This window comes from Acomys russatus, chromosome 28 (genome assembly GCF_903995435.1).
Source record: "Acomys russatus chromosome 28, mAcoRus1.1, whole genome shotgun sequence".
NCBI classification, from domain to species: domain Eukaryota; kingdom Metazoa; phylum Chordata; class Mammalia; order Rodentia; family Muridae; genus Acomys; species Acomys russatus.
In genome coordinates, this window is record NC_067164.1 from 40524510 (window position 1) to 40542539 (window position 18030).

An 18030-nucleotide genomic window follows, 5' to 3' on the forward strand; every position below is an offset into this window, starting at 1 on the left:
CTTAGAGTTGAGTTGAGGTGGGGAGTGACTGCCCAATGGCTACAGTTGATTTTTTGGAGGAACTAGGTAATGGTGGTGTTGGCGAAGCATCTTAGTTTTTGTTTTTGTTTTTCCTTTCCTAATCTTAGCAAAAACTGATCCTAAAAATGAAGAAGAAGAAAAGCGGCGAATTGAGGCTCGGCGAGAGAAGCAAAGACGCAGACGAGAGAAAAACAACGAGAAATATGGAAGCGGGTACAGGTGAGCTCACTAAATCAAAGTGAGGCGTATTAAAAGGTTGGTCGTTGAGCTGGGCGCCTTCCTAAGCACGGTGTCGCATGACTGCTCTGTGAGGCTGCGGCAGCGGCTTGGTAGCTTAGTTCAGGCTAGACTACGTGCTAGACACTGTTTCAGAAAGTTTCCTAAAATTGGCAAATATATTTTATAAAATATGAAAAAGTTCAACAGAGATTTGATTAGAGAGATAAAGGAATAGGGCTAGGGCTGTAGCAGTTGGTAGAGTGTTTGCCTAGGACGCACAGACCCTGCATAAATGACTTGCTGTTCAGTCCTGCATAAACCAGACATGCTGTGCGTAGCCATAATTCCAGCACCTGTGTGGCGGAGACTGTAGTCTCCCGATGCACTAGACAGAAGCACAGTGACATTCGTGCCTAGGAAAGCTTGAGCATTATCCATGTTTAAGTTGTTTCTAATAGCCGGGCGTGATCCCAGCACTCAGGAGGCAGAGGCAGGTGGATTGCTGTAAGTTCGAGGCCAGCCTGCTCTACAAAGTGACTCCAGGACAGCCAAGGCTACACAGAGATACCCTGTCTTGAAAAACAAAACAAAACAAACAAACAAAAAATTTCAGAGTTTATATAGCAGGAAAAGGATGAAATATTGCTTATTAAATCATTGTTCTGTATACTCAGATTTTATCTGTAACAGTGACTGGAGTCCTTTGAGGGAGGCTTTATTTACAGTTTGAATTTTCTTTCATGTTAAATTGTAAACTATTGTTACCTGCTATGAATATACAGAAAGTGTAGACAAGAGTTAAGTTGCATCTGAATTGGTAGCTATTTTATTTGTTCTAGTTTTGATTTTAGCTTTTAGGTGTGCCTTCATAATCTTGACTCTAGCTTTAATAGTCTGATCTTTTTCTGGTTTATTGCTTCTAATTTACAAGTGTTTGAGACAATAGAATTACACCTGTAGGCTTAGATTTTTCAAAAACCTACTTTATTTAGGGCTCTTAACCGCTTCTCTTTCCCTTCCAACCATGACCTGAGGTAGTGGAGAGAGAAGGTGAGTAGGAAGCAGGGGTGTGGCCCCCTTTAGACGTAGCGCCTTGGGGCAAGTCCAATCTTTGTTACCTGGATCCCAGCAGACCACAAACAGCGCAGCACAAGTCAGTAGAAACAGACGACTCAGGGCAAGACTCAGTGGGAGTGCCACGAGAGGAATGCCACGAGAGGAGTGCCACGAGAGGCGTGCCACAAGAGGAGTGCCACGAGAGGGTCTCTTAGAGTGGTTTTTCTCTGTGAAGTGTAGAAAAGCGAAGACCAAAGCAAAGTGATATGAACCGTTGCAAAGTGTAGTGATGCCAACATGTTGTCATCTCACTGTCTGTGGCCTTCCATTTATCCCTTTCCAGAGTCCACACACGAGGCAGCTTCCTACAAAACATCACGTGCCTTTCATGGGTCTGTTTTCAGCTAACAAAGATCAGGAGTCTGTTTTCAGTGGTGGAAAAACATTCCGATATGCTACACTTAAGACCAAATCAAAAAAACATATTCATGACACAACTGAGGTGTTTTTTTTTTTTTTTTAATTTTTTCTTCTTTCTATTACTTTTTGTTTTCTTTTTTCCCCCCATAGATAGTACAGTTGATTGACTTTAAAAGACTGTTATCATCTTCACTTCTTTAAACACAATACTCGTTATTCATCATCATCATCATCATCATCATTATTAAACATTAAAAAGAAAAATGTAGCCACTTCGCATTACCTTAAACCAAACTCTGTCTAAGACTTTTAGAGGACACTATAAAAGAATAAGCCTAGGAATCACCATAGAAAACACTGAAGAGAAAAAGACATACAAAATGGTACAAAAATGGAGCCTGTATATATGTAACCTTCTGTTGTTCAGGTACACTCTGTGCATCACAATAGCCTCTCTTTTTTTTTTTTTTTAATTTTTAAAATTAATTTATTCTTGTTACATCTCAATGGTTATCCCATCCCTTGTATCCTCCCCTTCTTCCCTCCCTCCCATTTTCTCCTTACTCCCCTCCCCTATGACTGTTCCTGAGGGGGATTTCCTCCCCCTTTATATGCTCATAGGGTATCAAGTCTCTTCTCAGTAACCTGCTGTCCTTCCTCTGAGTGCCACCAGGCCTCCCCATCCAGGGGACATGGTCAAATGTGAGGCACCAGAGTACTACTTTTTGTTTTCAATTCAACAACATACAATTTAATCAAAATTCACATATAAAAAAGATACATGGAATAAGATTAGAAATAGAATTTCAGAAATAGTCTCCATGTTTATTCTCATTTTTGTTTTTCTAAAACACAATGACTTAAAAACTATACCTAGAAAAAACATTCCAAGAATCACTTTCATGTCCTATTATAGTCTCTCTTTAGTATACATTTTTGGGAATTAACAGGAAAAGATCACATTACTCAAGTAAAAATTGATGAAAGAATAATAAAAGTATAAAATATACAAACACTCATATTTGTAACAGATCTTAAGCTTTCTCACTCAAATGTGACCATTGAAATGTGAGTTTGAGGCCAGCCTGGTCTACAAAGTGAGTCCAGGACAGTCAAGGCTACACAGAGAAACCCTATCTGGAAAAACGAAAAAAACAAAAAAAACAAACAAAGAAATTAATGCATATTCACAAATGATTTTAAACAGTGTTGTAGGCACATCTTCCAAGCCTAGGTGAATACAACTGAGTTTTAAAGAAACCAGAAACTTACATTTCATAAACATATTAAAAATTACTCCACAAAGAGGAGTTATAGTTTGTCTTTTATATAAAACTTTTATCTTTCAGATTATAATATAATTTTTATGTCCTCCTTCCCTAAAGACCCTTCAATATCCTCCTCCTTGGTCTCTTTGAAATTCTTGGGCTCTTTTAAATAGTAATATTATTTGGCTTTTTGAGACAGAGTTTCTCTGTGTAGCCTTGACTGTCCTGAATTCGCTTTGTAGCCCAGGCTGGCCTAGAACTCACAGCGATCTGCCGGCCTCTGCCTCCCGAGTGCAGGGATTAAAGGCATGCGCCACTGTGCCTGGCTTTATTATTGTTGTTGTTGTTGTTACTTTTTACTTGCATGCATGTATATATGCCTACATATACGTTCCTAAATGTAAGAGTTGGTATAATGTTACTTCTAGGTGTGTTTTCAGGGCTGGCCATTTGGCACAGGACAACGAATTGGTGTGCTCTTCTCTGGGGAAGATTGTTTCCATTTGCAGCATTCTTCAGTCGATTATAGCTCTTTGTGTAGGGTTGTGGCCTTGTGGGCTTGTCCTCATCCATTTTGGCATGTCCTTGTTCAGCTAATGTTTAGGCAGTCATGTTGGTGAGACTTTATGGGGGTAGCTTCTAAGATTATTAGGAGACAGAGTTTTGCAACAAATATTTGTACAGTCTAGGCCTGTGAGTCACCCTGACATAACTGCTGGGGGCAGTGCATCAACAGAGTTGTGTGGGATTGCACAGCTGCTGCTTTGTGTCTGTCTGTCTGTCTGTCTGTGGGATTGCACAGCTGCTGCTTTGTGTCTGTCTGTCTGTTTGTCTTCTGTGGGATTGCACAGCTGCTGCTTTGGGTCTGTCTGTCTGTCTGTGGGATTGCACAGCTGCTGCTTTGTTTCTGTCTATGTATCTGTCTGTCTGTCTGTGGGATTGCACAGCTGCTGCTTTGGGTCTGTCTGTCTGTCTGTGGGATTGCACAGCTGCTGCTTTGTTTCTGTCTATGTGTCTGTCTGTCTGTCTGTGGGATTGCACAGCTGCTGCTTTGGGTCTGTCTGTCTGTCTGTGGGATTGCACAGCTGCTGCTTTGTTTCTGTCTATGTGTCTGTCTGTCTGTCTGTGGGATTGCACAGCTGCTGCTTTGGGTCTGTCTGTCTGTCTGTGGGATTGCACAGCTGCTGCTTTGTTTCTGTCTATGTGTCTGTCTGTCTGTCTGTGGGATTGCACAGCTGCTGCTTTGGGTCTGTCTGTCTGTCTGTCTGTCTGTCTATCTGTGGGATTGCACAGCTGCTGCTTTGGGTCATCTGTCTGTGTGTCTGTCTGTCTGTCTGTGGGATTGCACAGTTGCTGCTTTGGGTCTATCTGTCTGTGTGTCTGTCTGTCTGTCTGTCTGTCTGTGGGATTGCACAGCTGCTGCTTTGTGTCTGTCTGTCTGTTTGTCTTCTGTGGGATTGCACAACTGCTGCTTTGTTTCTGTCTATGTGTCTGTGTGTCTGTCTGTCTGTGGGATTGCACAGCTGCTGCTTTGGGTCTGTCTGGCTTTGTTGATGGTTTAGGAACTTGAGAATGGGCCAGGGTGTAAAATGTGTTGTGGGACTTTGAGAACTTGATGCTTCTTTAGCTTTGAGTGGTCAATGTTTGGCCCTTACATTTTTCATATCCAGAAGCTTAAAATGCAAAGTACTTTAGTCACTGCTGTTCAAGTAGGAACTTAGATACTATTTTCCCTCTATATTAATTTCAGACTTCAAAAAATGGAAAGAGAATTATTTCAGATAGTAAAATTAGTCTTAGAAGCTCCAAATGAATAAGGTAATATTTAAAGAAAAATTCTTTTCTTTATAGAATGGCATTCACATGTTCATTTTGTAAATTTCGAACCTTTGAAGAAAAAGAAATTGAATTGCATCTGGAAAGTTCTTCACACCAGGAAACATTAACTCATATTCAGAAACGAACCAAATTTGATAAAGTAGTTATGGAGTTTTTACATGTAAGTAGGTGTTTTTAAAATGATACGGTTTTATTTTTTGATATGAATATTTCACAGTTTCTCCCTCAACTATGTATGTTCCTAGAAAATTGATAATTACTCATTTAAAGAAACTTGTTAAAATTAATTAGATGTGCATTTTATATTAGAATTTGGATTTTTAACTTGAGAACTCATTTCTCATAGTTATTTCTGAGAAAGTTTGTTGTCAGAGAGCTCCTTTAGTCATGTTTGTTGATTCAAATTTATCTATCATTCTTGCAGAATCCATTGTGTATCTAGAAGTGTGCTTGGTACCTTAATTCTTCACTTTAGATGAGCCTGTGTAGTCTGTTTTTTTCAAGTAATCATTGAAAGATCATGCCCATAGGAGCTAAATGACTTTGTCACTAGGCAGCAGAGTCAGAACCCAGAACTAGGGAGCCTGGTGTCTGGTTGGCTGTCTTTGTATTTTGTATGTGGTTGCCAGTTTAATAGATTACTTTGGAGATCATGAGCATTTAAGATTAATTTATTTATTATCATGTATATACTATTCTGCATGTACACCTGCTCGCCAGAAGGGGGCATCAGATCACATTACACATGGTTGTGAGCTACCATGTGGTGGTTGAGAATTGAACTCAGGATCTTTGGAAGAGCAGTCAGTGCTCTTAACCTCTGAGCCATCTCTCCAGTGTATAATTGGAAATAAAACATGTCCAAAGGTATATAGATAGTCTACATAGGTGGAAATGTCAAGAGGGCAGAAATACTCTAAGGACTTGAAAAAGCAAACAATAGTTTGTGTCAGAAATGTTTAAAAGAGGAGGCCCAAGATGGACTAGTAATTGTGCACAAAATTATGATGGGCTGGCAGAAAGCTGAAAATGCAGTGTTCATCAGACCTCTGTATCCAGCAGATCTGTGTCCCTTGTTTCTGTGATTTTCCCATAATGGGTTCCTATCAGTCATTTATGATTGACCCACTTCCCTGAGAGGGTCACTGTCCAGCCTCTGCTCTCTTTCTCCAAAAGTCCAGAAGACATTGTGAAATAGTTTCCTGGTGTTTCATGATAGTCTTTTCGAGTAAGTTGTGGGATTCTATCTTTTACAGAGCAGAAATACCTGTCAGTGATAGTGTTTCCCATAGGATGAGCATATAGTAAGCACTCCTTGAAAACAGTTTGTATTCTTTGTATTTATTTTCTAGGAATGTATGGTGAATAAATTTAAAAAAGCATCTGTTCGTAAGCAACAGACACTTAATCACCCAGAAGCTTTCAAAATAATGGAAAAAGATGTTATGGAAGGTGAGTATCTGGGCAACGTGTCTTACAAATTTAAGTTTTTTTATGCGCCATAACTTGAAATCTTGGAGACTGACGGAGTTCAGCAGTACCTGCCATAGGTTATCAGGTGCAGCCTTCCTTCTGTGCTTACAAGTTTATTATAGCTTGTACTTACCTCTGTCTCTTCAGGATAGAGCAGTGCTTCTCAAACTGTGGGTCTCCAGCTCTTTGGGTCTGTCTCCAAAATATATTTATATTATGATTCATAACAGTAGCCAAATTACAGTTATGAAATAGCAATCAAATAATTTTGTAGTGGGGGGGTCACCACAACATGAGGGTCACACAGCATTAGGAAAGTTGAGAACAAACTCATTGCTATTTTATAACTGTAATTTTGCTACTATTATGACTTACAAATATCTAATATGCAGAATATCTGACATTCGGCCCTCAAAGGGGTCATGACCCACAGGTTGAGAACCACTGTTCTAGATGAACACTTCTTTAATTTGCCTGCTGTCTTTCTTAACTCAAGTTCAATTTTTTTTTTTTTAGAGTTAATTATTTTTCTTTTAATTATATGAGTCGGGAGAGGGAGTGGTGTCCATGAGTGCAGTGCCCAAGAGGCTAGAAGAGGCTTCCACATCCCCTGGAGCTGGGGTGACTCCAAACCCCTGATGTGGGGGTTGAAAACCAGACTCAGGTCCTCTGCAAGAGCAGTGCTGTTCTCATCTGTTCTCTCTCTGTGTTCAGATCATTAACTCTGCTTTTCAGTCTTCCCTTTTTCTTTGATTCCGTCACTGAAGCTTATAGAAGCCTGTTCTGATTTTACAAAGTGAACAAAAGGAATAAAAGCATGGTGATTCTACTGTAGCTTGCCTTTTCTTTTTATCTTTAACAACCATCTCTGTGCAACAGGACCTCTGAGGATTTAGATTCCTAACACAGCACTCGAGTTTTTTAAGCCTCATCCACACTGATATCTCCTTCTTCAGCTCCCAGTGGCTGCACTTAATAAGCAGCTTCTTCTCTTGTGACCTGCTCAGAGTGTTCCGACAGGCAGAGGGTTCCCTTGCTTCATCTTGGGAGGCCCTGGCCTTGAACTTGCAGCCGTTGTTACGTTTCCTAAGCCACCGTGCCCAACCCAAAATGATCCTTATTTTGGTTTTTTTGTTTTTGCTTTTTAGTCATCTTCAGTAGCACTTCTTGCCCACTCCCTTGCTTGTGAATCTTCACCCGTCCCCTCCCCTTCCCCCCCAGCCGCCCACCCCATCCCCCCTGGCCCCACCCCCCACGCCACCCCCGGCACCTTACTGCCTATGAAGCCTTGGTCTGTTTCTGGTCTGTACTTCACCGGTCATCATCTTCATGTTATCTTCCTCGCTATTTCTTCCAGGTGAGCTCATACACATACAGAGTTTAAATTAACACGTATAATTGAAGTGACTTCTATCAGATCTGTGTTCTGAAATCTTGTTCATTCATTCAAGTGCTTGCTGACATCTTTTCAGTAGTCGTATAATCAACCTTTCAGCACTGGAGAGGGGGATCAGGGTTAAGAGCGTGGGCTGTTGCAGAGGACTCTCGTTCGGTTCCCAGCACCCACACCCACCAGGTGGCTCACAGTTACCTGTGTGAGCCAACTCCAGCTCCAGGGATGTGGCATTTTTGGCCTCCTAGGGTACCAGCACTACCCACACAAACAGAATTAAAAGGTACTAATAAAAAAATAAGTCTAAATTTTTAAAAATGACAGCATATCTTCAAAATCTGTCATTTTCGTTGCCACTCTAATAATTTACAGGGAAACAAAAACTCAAAATACTTCATTTTTCTTGAAAAATTGCCCTACTGTCTACTAAAGGCAGAAGTAAGGAGTTATCCAAGGTGCGGTCCCTTGCAGCACTATGTCCTGTAGTTGTGTTTTTTATATGTTGAGCAAATCCGTTTCTTTACCCCTCCTCTAAATTATTGTATTTGGGGCTGCAGTGACTCGGTGGTGTAGGTACTTGTTAGCCTTTCAGCGGACCCAGGTTTGATTCCTGGCACCAACATAGTCATTCTCAGAGTTCATGGAGTCCAGTGTGGGAGATCCAGCACCTTCTACTGACCTCCACTGGTACCAAGCACCTGTGTGGTTCATAGACACTGGTGTGAACAAAACACCCAAATGTGTAAAATAAATCTATGGTATTTGTTCAAGTCCTCACTTGTTCTCTGAATATTTTGCAGTGTTTTTCCTGACTAGTTTCCTCTTGTTAGATTCGACTATGATTGCTCAGGAAGTGAATGAGTGGCTCTTCAGCTCGAACAGTATAAGGCTAACTTTCCTAGGCATGGCACACCCAAGCATGCCAGCAGCAGGCAGGGAGCAGCACGCTGAGAGCCCACATCTGTGCCACAAACACAGCCACCTTAGGAGGATCACACAAAAACCAAACAGTCCAAACCTGTGTGTGTAATAGGAGGTTGACATAGGCTCCGCCCCTCTGTTGTAAGGAGTTCAGAAGACGGAGGAGCTAGGAAGAGCGTGATTTGTCAGAAGTAAGGGTGTGTGGGCGTCTCTTCCCTAACAACTTTGTCTGTAGGTGTGACTGCAGATGACCACATGATGAAAGTGGAGACTGTTCACTGTAGTGCTTGCAGCGTGTACATCCCTGCTCTACACAGCGCAGTTCAGCAGCACCTGAAGTCTCCTGAGCACAGCAAAGGGAAGCAGGTCAGAGTGTAACCTGTGCACACGTCTCCAGTTAGTGTTGCTCTCGTCCTTGCCCTCCTGCTCATCCTTTGGCCGTGGTTTCATGCATACTGTCTTCAGTGTGCTCAGCCGTGGGTTTGCTTAGTCAGAGTCATGTTAGAGTAAAGACCGTGGACTCTGGAGCAAGGCTTTCTGGGTTTGATTCCTGGTGTTATAGACGTTCCTTACTTAACGTCCTTTATCTGTAAGATGAGGCTGGAATCATTCTTTTGTGCTTAGTTCAGGGTTTAGTTAACTCACATGTAATACTTAATGAAATGGTGTCGGTAACAGTAAGCATTCAGGAAATATAGTTAGTAAGCAGTTGTGTGTGGCTTTTTTCCTTTTTTCTTTTAGGCTGCTACAAAATGGTTTTGTGAGTATGTGTGTGTGAGAACAAAAAGGGCAGGAAAATTTTACTGTGACAGGCCTGTTTTTCTGATGGATTGGGGAAGTGCATTTAAAGCTGGGATTAGCACTTGCTGTCCACCTGCTGTGGCTCTGACTAGGAGACCCCTGAGCCTGCTTGCTCTTCTGTGTTGGTCCCTGCTGCTTCCTGCTGGGCTCCGTCTGGCTGGCTTCACTTCAGAAAACACGAGTGCTTATAGTGTGGAAAATTTGTTCATTTGTAAAATGGATTTGAAGACAAAAATTAACGATTGAAACTTAATATTAAATAGAAGAACTTTGAGCCTTAATTTTCTGTTTTTTAATGAAGTTAATTTAAGTTCAGACTCATTTACACACTTTGAGCCGTGACTCTATATTATTATCTTTTCTCCTCTGTATTATGCATCTTTTTGGGAGGTAGTGTAGGGATTTGCTTTTTTTTTTTTTTCTTTTCCCTGAGACAGGGTTTCTCTGTGTGGCCTTGGCTGTCCTGGACTCACTTTGTAGACCAGGTTCACCCTGAACTCACAGCGATCGCCTGCCTCTGCCTCCCAAGTGCTGGGATTACAGGCGTGCGCCACCACGCCCGGCTGTGTTATACGTCGTTCAGTAACTTAGGTGCCTTGAAGAAGACTGATTATTTTGATTCATCCTTTTTTGATAGCGTGAAGTGTAGAGTGAAAAGGGTAGGAATGTCTAGTCCACCTACACTTATACTTGGGAACGCTGTATTTTAATTGGCTTATAGAAGTTCATGGTGTCAAACCATTAATGATTTAGATTACAAGCACAATTGTTACAGTTATTCATAGCTTAGTTTGTTGTAAAAGTCATTTAAATATAAGAACTTGGATGTAAAATACCACTTAGGTCTATAGACTTTCTATGCCATGGCTTTCTAGTACTTCACTGGGTTCTGTCTCCACAGGCTTACAAGAAACAGATAAAAAGAGAAAGCGTGCTGACTGCTATAAGCATCTTAAACAACCCAATAGTGAGGAAGCGGTATAAATGCTTCGTGAAGGTAAGACTGGACAAAGCTGCTTAGACGTGCTGTGTGTACCACGCTACTGTGAGCACAGGGCCCTGGGAGACTCTCACTCACTGCCTTGCCGCGGGTCGTGCATTGTCTGTCCCCGGGGCCATAGGACAGGAGCAGTGGTGCCTTTCTCATCCCGTCAGTGACGGCAGGTGAAGGGCTTAGAGGATCGAGATGTTGATTTTATTCACACATGTGTGTGCGTGTGCGTTTGTCAATGCTGTGATGGTGTGTGTGTGCATGGAGGCCAGGGAACAACCTGGAGCGTGTCACCTCAGGAGCTGTTGAGCTTGCTTTTGAGTCAAGGTCTGAGATTGGTCTGGGGCTTGCATATTTTGCAAGGCTGGCCAGCCTGCTGTTTCTCCCGCCCCAACTCTGGTATAACAAGCCTGTGCCACCAGGCCTGGCTTTTGAGTCTGGACTCCGAGGCTCACGCTGAATCTCTGTTGATGTGAGAAGCGCTTTGTGACTGAGCTGTTTCCCCAACCCTTAGTTTGTTTGGTTTTTGCTCTTGAAGGTCGGCACATCCTGTACAGATATTGCTTCAGGTCTCTCCGCTCTCCACACGACCCAGATCCTGTGTTTCCTTCCCACTTGGACTTGGTTTTGCACTAGGGAGAGAGAGTCTCTGCCTTAGATGTTTGTATGTTTATCACCTTAGTTCCGGTTTCCCTTCATCTGGTTTCTGGTTTCATCATTCTCGCTCCCTTATTTGGATAGGATTTCCCCTTACTGTCTTTCCAGACAGACCACGCTTACGATTTCCCTAACTAAAGAGGGACCTGGTTTTTCCTGGACTCTGCCTCCGCCCCTTTTTACTGCCTTTTCTTACTGTACTTCCCAAGATAGCTGCCCCTGCGTTAGGCTCTTGATTTCTGGTTATTTGCTGGAACTGAGTAGTTCTCGCCTGGAAGAATATAATCAGAATCTTTTGAAAGGTGTGGTTAAATACAAAACTGCCCACGCCCCTTTAAAGACCCGGAGTTAATTTCCCAAACCTTTTATTAGATTAGTGTATCCTGAACTGTTTGTTTTTCTTTTCCTGTCTTTCCCCCCCTGACCCCCTTTTTTTCTTTTTCAAGATGGGGTTTCACTGTGTAGCCCTGGAACTTGCTCTGTAGACCAGGCTGGCATAAAACTCAAAGAGATCCACCTGCCTCTACCTCCGAGTTCTGGGGTTACAGGTGTGGCCAGTGACCACCACCGCCCGGCTTCTCAAGTATTTCTTAGGCTTCTTCCTGGCAGTTTTGATTCAGAAGGTCTGAGAGCTTTCACTGCGTGGGCCAAGCAGGTGCTTTTGTGACCTTCACAGGAAATTAGTGTAGAGATGCTCTGGGACAGCTGCTGTTGCTCTAACTCCCACTTACGTCATACTTTAGAAACTGCCCTTCTGGTTGTCAGTGTCCAACTGTCATGTCTTGTGCTTTAAAGGTTCACATACTAGGGCTTGAGAGCTAGCCATCTGGTAAGCCACTTGCCCTGCAGGTGTAAGGAGCTGAGTCTGGTTCCCAGAACCCACTTAAGAAAAAGCTGGGCATGGGGGGCGGGGGCATGCTTGTGACTTCAGTGCCACTGGCTCTGGTGAGCTAGCCTCACCTCAGTGGCCTCACAAGTCACGGTGCGCACGTCTCCTGAGGAGGACAGCCCGAAGTTGTCTATGACACACACACTTGAACTCACATGCACTCACACGAAAGATTCAGATAGTTTGTCTAAAACGTGTAAAACTAAATTTTCAGGAGCTTTCTTTATTCCTCTTTAGTAATAATGGACTCTAATGGGTTTTCAATCCTTTTTTTACTTTTGTTTTATTGTTTGACACTGTTCATTTATCACTTTTTTTTTAAAAAAAACTCAAATGTTTTGGCAGATCATGTTCTGCTCTGAGCATTTATCCTCTCATTCATGCCATGTGTAGCTTCTAGGGTTTCCTCTCTGACTGACTTCTCTAGTCTGCATTGGGCTATGCCGTGTCCACTGTCAGCTCCACACAGGGCCACCCACCCACTTCCACTCTCCCCATCCTAATGCACCTGCCCTGTGAATGCCGCCCCACACCTCTCACTGCTCCTTACCTGTGGCTGTGGGCGTCCTCTGCATCAGTGTCCCTCCCCATTGCTTCCTTATTGTTACACCTGGTCCTCTTTCCTGTCTCATCATCTTAAAATGTAGCAACAGCCTTAATAGATTCTACTTAATACGCTTCGCTGCTTCTTCACTTCCCACATTAATATGGTCTTTTAGTATATAGTTAATAAGATACTTAATCCAGATGACGGTGCTTTCCGTAAAGTGTGACGACCAGGATTCAGCCCTCACACTCTGGAAGGAGCTTGGCATGGAAGCACACACATGTGCATGTGTGCCCACACACGGGGATGAAAGTAATAAAGAAGATAAGTTCTACCTGTAACTGTTTCCCAAACATATGTTTGTCTAGTTTATGAAAGTGTAAGACGTGGTGTCTGGTGGCCAAAGCGAGGTGCTTGGTTTCAGGGAGTCCCTCAGAGGACCCAGGACAGAAGCCCTGGGGGTACTGCAGCATTAAGTACACCATCTGCACCAGCTGTTTTGTTTGTATCAAAACCCACCTTTCTATTTGTCTTTTATATGTGATTTTAGAAAGTCAGTTAAAATGTTTGGCTTTTTAAGTGCTATAATTTATGGAATATAAAGTAATTATATTCACATCAGAATGAAGTAGATACTGAAAATACTTAATAGATCCATCACAAGTAAAAAGAACTTCAAATAATTTTTTTTCTATGATATAGCAAGTATTTGCGATAGAAAAACAGAAGTGTTGATTGTAAAAGCCATTTCTCTTGTTCAGGGAGAGAATCCTTTTGAAACGCAAGATTATGCTCAGGATCAGCAGATAGAAGGAGATGAAGACGATGAAGAGAAGATCGTCGAACCCACGGAAGAGAAGGACGAGGATGACGAGGATGATGATGATGAAGATGAAGATGTAGAGGAAGCAGGAGGAACAGAAGAGATAGAAGAAGTAGAGGAAGATGGAGCAGGGGAGGAAGAGGGAGATGTGGGGGAAGGGGAGGAAGAGGGGGATGTGGAGGGAGGGGAGGAAGAAGGGGACGTGGGGGAAGGGGAGGAAGAAGGGGATGTGGGGGAAGGGGAGGAAGAAGAGGATGTGGAGGGAGGGGAGGAAGAGGGGCATGTCGGGGGAGGAGACGAAGAAGGGGATGTGGGAGGAGGGGAGGGAATGGCGGCAGCAGGGGAGGGTAAGGCCGAGGGAGCAGCAGATGCAGAGAGTGAGGAGCAGGGGTGAGCGGTGGGAGTGCAGTGAGATGTAGGCACATGTGTTACGGGAGCGTGACTGCTGCTACACTAGGTTATGATGTGAACTGACACCGTGTTGCATGCATTCCATATACTAAATTTGGTTTTATATAATTTCTAAATGTTTGGCACTTGTTTAATGAAATGAAGCTAAGATGATTTCAGTTTAGTTTTTATAGATACCAAACTTAGATATGACAAATCGTTTATATGATTTTTAAGCTTAATTTTTATTACCTTACTGGTGTTCAGGATAGTAGATATGTGTTCTTTTGTTGTAATCATTTGAATTTAAATGCTGCTCTTGGGAGTGAACCTTTAAGGGTACATTCAGGTTTTGAATGCTTTAGATTGATTGGACAAGTATTTTGCCCTGATTGTTTTTGTTTGTTTGTTTAGCATTAAATAGCAGTTAGCATTAAGATGGTTTCAAGGCTTTTGTGTACAGTTCCCTTTGTAGCAATAAAAAAATTTTTTTAAACAAAAACCTTTGATTGCAAGTTAAACACTTCACCAATTAAATGAGTATTTAAAAATCAGTATCTGCCTTAATGTATGAGTTTAGCTCACAAGTATTTCAAGTGATTGAGAAGACTTGAATTAAAACATTTTTCCTCAATCATATTTTTAAAAGTGTGACTACTGTATATTTTCTAACACATTTCAGAGGTCAGTCTGTAGCTGACCTTGTTTATACTAGCTTTAGTTTGTTCTTGTCTTTGTGCCTGTGTCATACCTTGGAATCTTCCTGAAAATACAATTTAATACAAATAAGTTGTGTTCTTTTGTCACGTCTGTTTGGCCTGGAGAATCATGAAGTAAGCCTTTTGTTTTTGCTTTTTTGCTTGCTGGGTTTTCATAATAAATTGTTTCTCCTTTACCCTTTCAAATGCTTTCCTTTAAAAACCAAAACTATCTATATATTTGTCAAGAGGACACGAGACTGGCCTATTTCTAAGTTACCATCTCCAAATGGCAATCTATGTAACTGAAGAGCAGTGCTCTACAAATCACCAGCCTCCTACTGATCATCGGGAGTTGGATTCCTTAAGTCATCAGTGTGGTCTGTTTAGTGGTGAGGTGGCAACTTTTTCTTTTTAATGAAATTAACTTCTCAAAAATTTGAGGTGTTGAATGGACAACTTATGTGGGAAAGCAGTAAGCCGATGAGTGTATGGGCATTTGTAGAAGTGCGTATGCCAGTATGTTTCCACCTGCACATGTATGTGGGCACTGGTATGAGGCGCATGCGCCTGTTCTCTGGAGGTCTGAGGAGGATGCGGGTGCCCGGCTCTGTCATGCTTTGCCTTCCCCTTGAGACAAGGCCTCCTGGAGCTGGGCTGCTAAGCCAGCAAGCACTGGAGAGCCTGCTGTCCCTGTCCCCACGGTACGGGGTTACAGCCAGCAAGCACTGGAGAGCCTGCCGTCCCTGTCCCCACGGTGCGGGGTTACAGACTTGTACCTGTGACTTGTAGCTGTGTGGCTGTGCCTGGAGTTTGGTATGTATGTTTTAGGGATTTGAATTTAGCTCTCCATGCAGGTGTGGCAAGCACTCTTAGCCACTGAGCCGTGTCCCAGCCGAAAATAAGGCCTGTGAAACTAGATTTTCTAGGGCTGAGAAGATGACTCGGTGTATAAAATGCTCATTGAACAAGAGGGAGGACCAGAGTTGAGATTCCCAGGAACTGTGTAAATGGTTACTGTGTGTGGCAGCTCCTATAATTTCAGCGTTTGTAAAGAAGATGGCACTGATATCCCGGGAGCTAGTTGGTGAGCTTGGACTAGCTGTGCTGATAAGGGAGAGGCCCTGTTTCAGCGAAAAAGATGGAGAGTGAGATGCAAGAAGACTCCTGATGGCAACCCGAGGCTGCCACACACACACACACACATGCACACACACGCGCACACACACGCACGCGTGCACACACATGCACACACGCACACATACGTGCACACCCACGCACACACACACACACACACACACACACACACAAATGTGGGAACAAGTATAGATTTGGGGCCATACCATTATGGTTTGCTTTAATAATGAAATATTTAGCTTACATTTAAGATGGAAAAACCTGATAAGTATTTAGATCTAATTGTAGTGATTTGGAGCCAAATACAAGAAGGTTAGTTGATGACTAGAAAATTTGGATATTTCTTAGGAGTCTATTGGCATAGAAAACCTCAGTGTCCTATGGCTTGGTCAGCCTTTCTCCTCCTTTATCTGCAGATGTTTGTGGAAGCTGGATGGGCGCACTGGGGAGGCAGAGGCAGGCAGATTTCCGAGTGGAGGCCTCATCTCAGCTGTTCCAGGGCAGCCAGGGCTGCACAGAGAAACTCTCAGGGGAAGTGTATTTGCAGAAAAGCTAAGGTAAAAGGATAAAAGGTTATTAGTATTTGTTTCTATTGGTTTGAAGAGTGTGTGTGTGTGTGTGTGTGTGTGTGTGTGTGTGTGTGTGTGTCACACAGACAGAAGACAGCCAGCCAGCCAGAGACCTGTTTGCTCATGTCTTTAGAGGACTTGTGGAGGTCAGAAGACAACTTCCAGGAACTGGTTTTCTCCTCCCACCATGTGGGTCCTGTCATTCATTCTAACTCAGGTTGTTGAGTTCAGGAACAGGTAGGTCCCTTTACCCACTGAACCATCTTGCTGGCCCTAAGTTGGAGGTTTTAAATAGAACATTTCTGGAGGTCTGAGATTTGAAGGAGGAGTCATGTATACATATATACGCACATAAATACATACTACATACATACATATATACACACATAAATACATACTACATACATACATATATACGCACATAAATACATACTACGTACATACATATATACGCACATAAATACTACGTACATACATATATACGCACATAAATACATACTACGTACATACATATATACACACATAAATACACACTACATACTTACATATATACGCACATAAATACATACTACATACATACATATACGCGCACATAAATACATACTACATACATACATATATACACACATAAATACATACTACATACATACATATATACACACATAAATACATACATACATATATACGCACATAAATACATACTACACACATACATATATATACTCATAAATACATACATACATATATACGCACATAATACATACTACATACATACATATATACGCACATAAATACATACTACATACATACAAATATACGCACATAAATACATACTACATACATACATATATACGCACATAAATACATACTTACTACGTACATACATATATATGCACATAAATACATACTTACTACGTACATACATATATACGCACATAAAAAATACTACGTACATACATATATACGCACATAAATACATACTACACACATACATATATACGCACATAAATACATACTACATACATACATATATACGCACATAAATACATACATACATATATACGCACATAAATACATACTACATACATACATATATACGCACATAAATACATACTTACTACGTACATACATATATATGCACATAAATACATACTTACTACGTACATACATATATACGCACATAAAAAATACTACGTACATACATATATACGCACATAAATACATACTACATACATACATATATACGCACATAAATACATACTACATACATACATATATACGCACATAAATACATACATACATATATACGCACATAAATACATACTACACACATACATATATACACACATAAATACATACTACATACATACATATATACGCACATAAATACATACTACGTACATACAGATATACGCACATAAATACATACTACATACATACAGATATACGCACATAAATACATACTACATACTTACATACATACATACTTACTACGTACATACGCACATCCTCTGAAACAATTTTTAAGACATATTTTAGAATGAGAAATAGCATACATGTTTATATACACGTTATTTGCAAGGTAGTATTAAGTATATTTTAGACATTCAAATGTGTGTATTTTCCATTTGATAATTTGTAGGTTTGCAGTGCAGATTACATGCAAATTAATTTTTGCAGTCCATTCTGTCTTCCTGTAACAAGGCTAATCCAGCATCTCTTTTCCAAGTTGTCCTCATCACTGGCCATCAGAGGAAGTAGGCCCTTAGCTAAGAGCTCTGCCAGGGCTCCTCTTGCTCTTTCCCTTCAATCCATTCAAAATTCTGAGTCTGTGCTGTTCCTAAATTTTACAAGCTTGCTTTTCCGCCTGAGCTGCTAACCACACAGTTGTGTTGTGTCATCTTTGCTGCACACCAGC

At 41.6% G+C, this 18030-nt stretch overlaps 2 protein-coding genes across 2 annotated transcripts; both read left to right on the forward strand.

Annotated features, from left to right (window-relative positions):
- Positions 1 to 79: 79 nt before the first annotated feature.
- Positions 80 to 9199, forward strand: LOC127210816 (DBIRD complex subunit ZNF326-like; the record flags this gene model as incomplete). Its single annotated transcript, XM_051170562.1, has 4 exons — positions 80 to 240; positions 4836 to 4983; positions 6176 to 6275; positions 8846 to 9199. Coding segments are annotated over 4 exons (552 nt in total), but the record flags the coding sequence as incomplete, so codon positions are not given.
- A 3985-nt stretch (positions 9200 to 13184) lies between these two features.
- On the forward strand, positions 13185 to 13568 carry LOC127210860 (DBIRD complex subunit ZNF326-like; the record flags this gene model as incomplete). Its single annotated transcript, XM_051170626.1, has 1 exon — positions 13185 to 13568. A coding segment is annotated over one exon (384 nt), but the record flags the coding sequence as incomplete, so codon positions are not given.
- Between the last annotated feature and the right edge of the window lie 4462 nt (positions 13569 to 18030).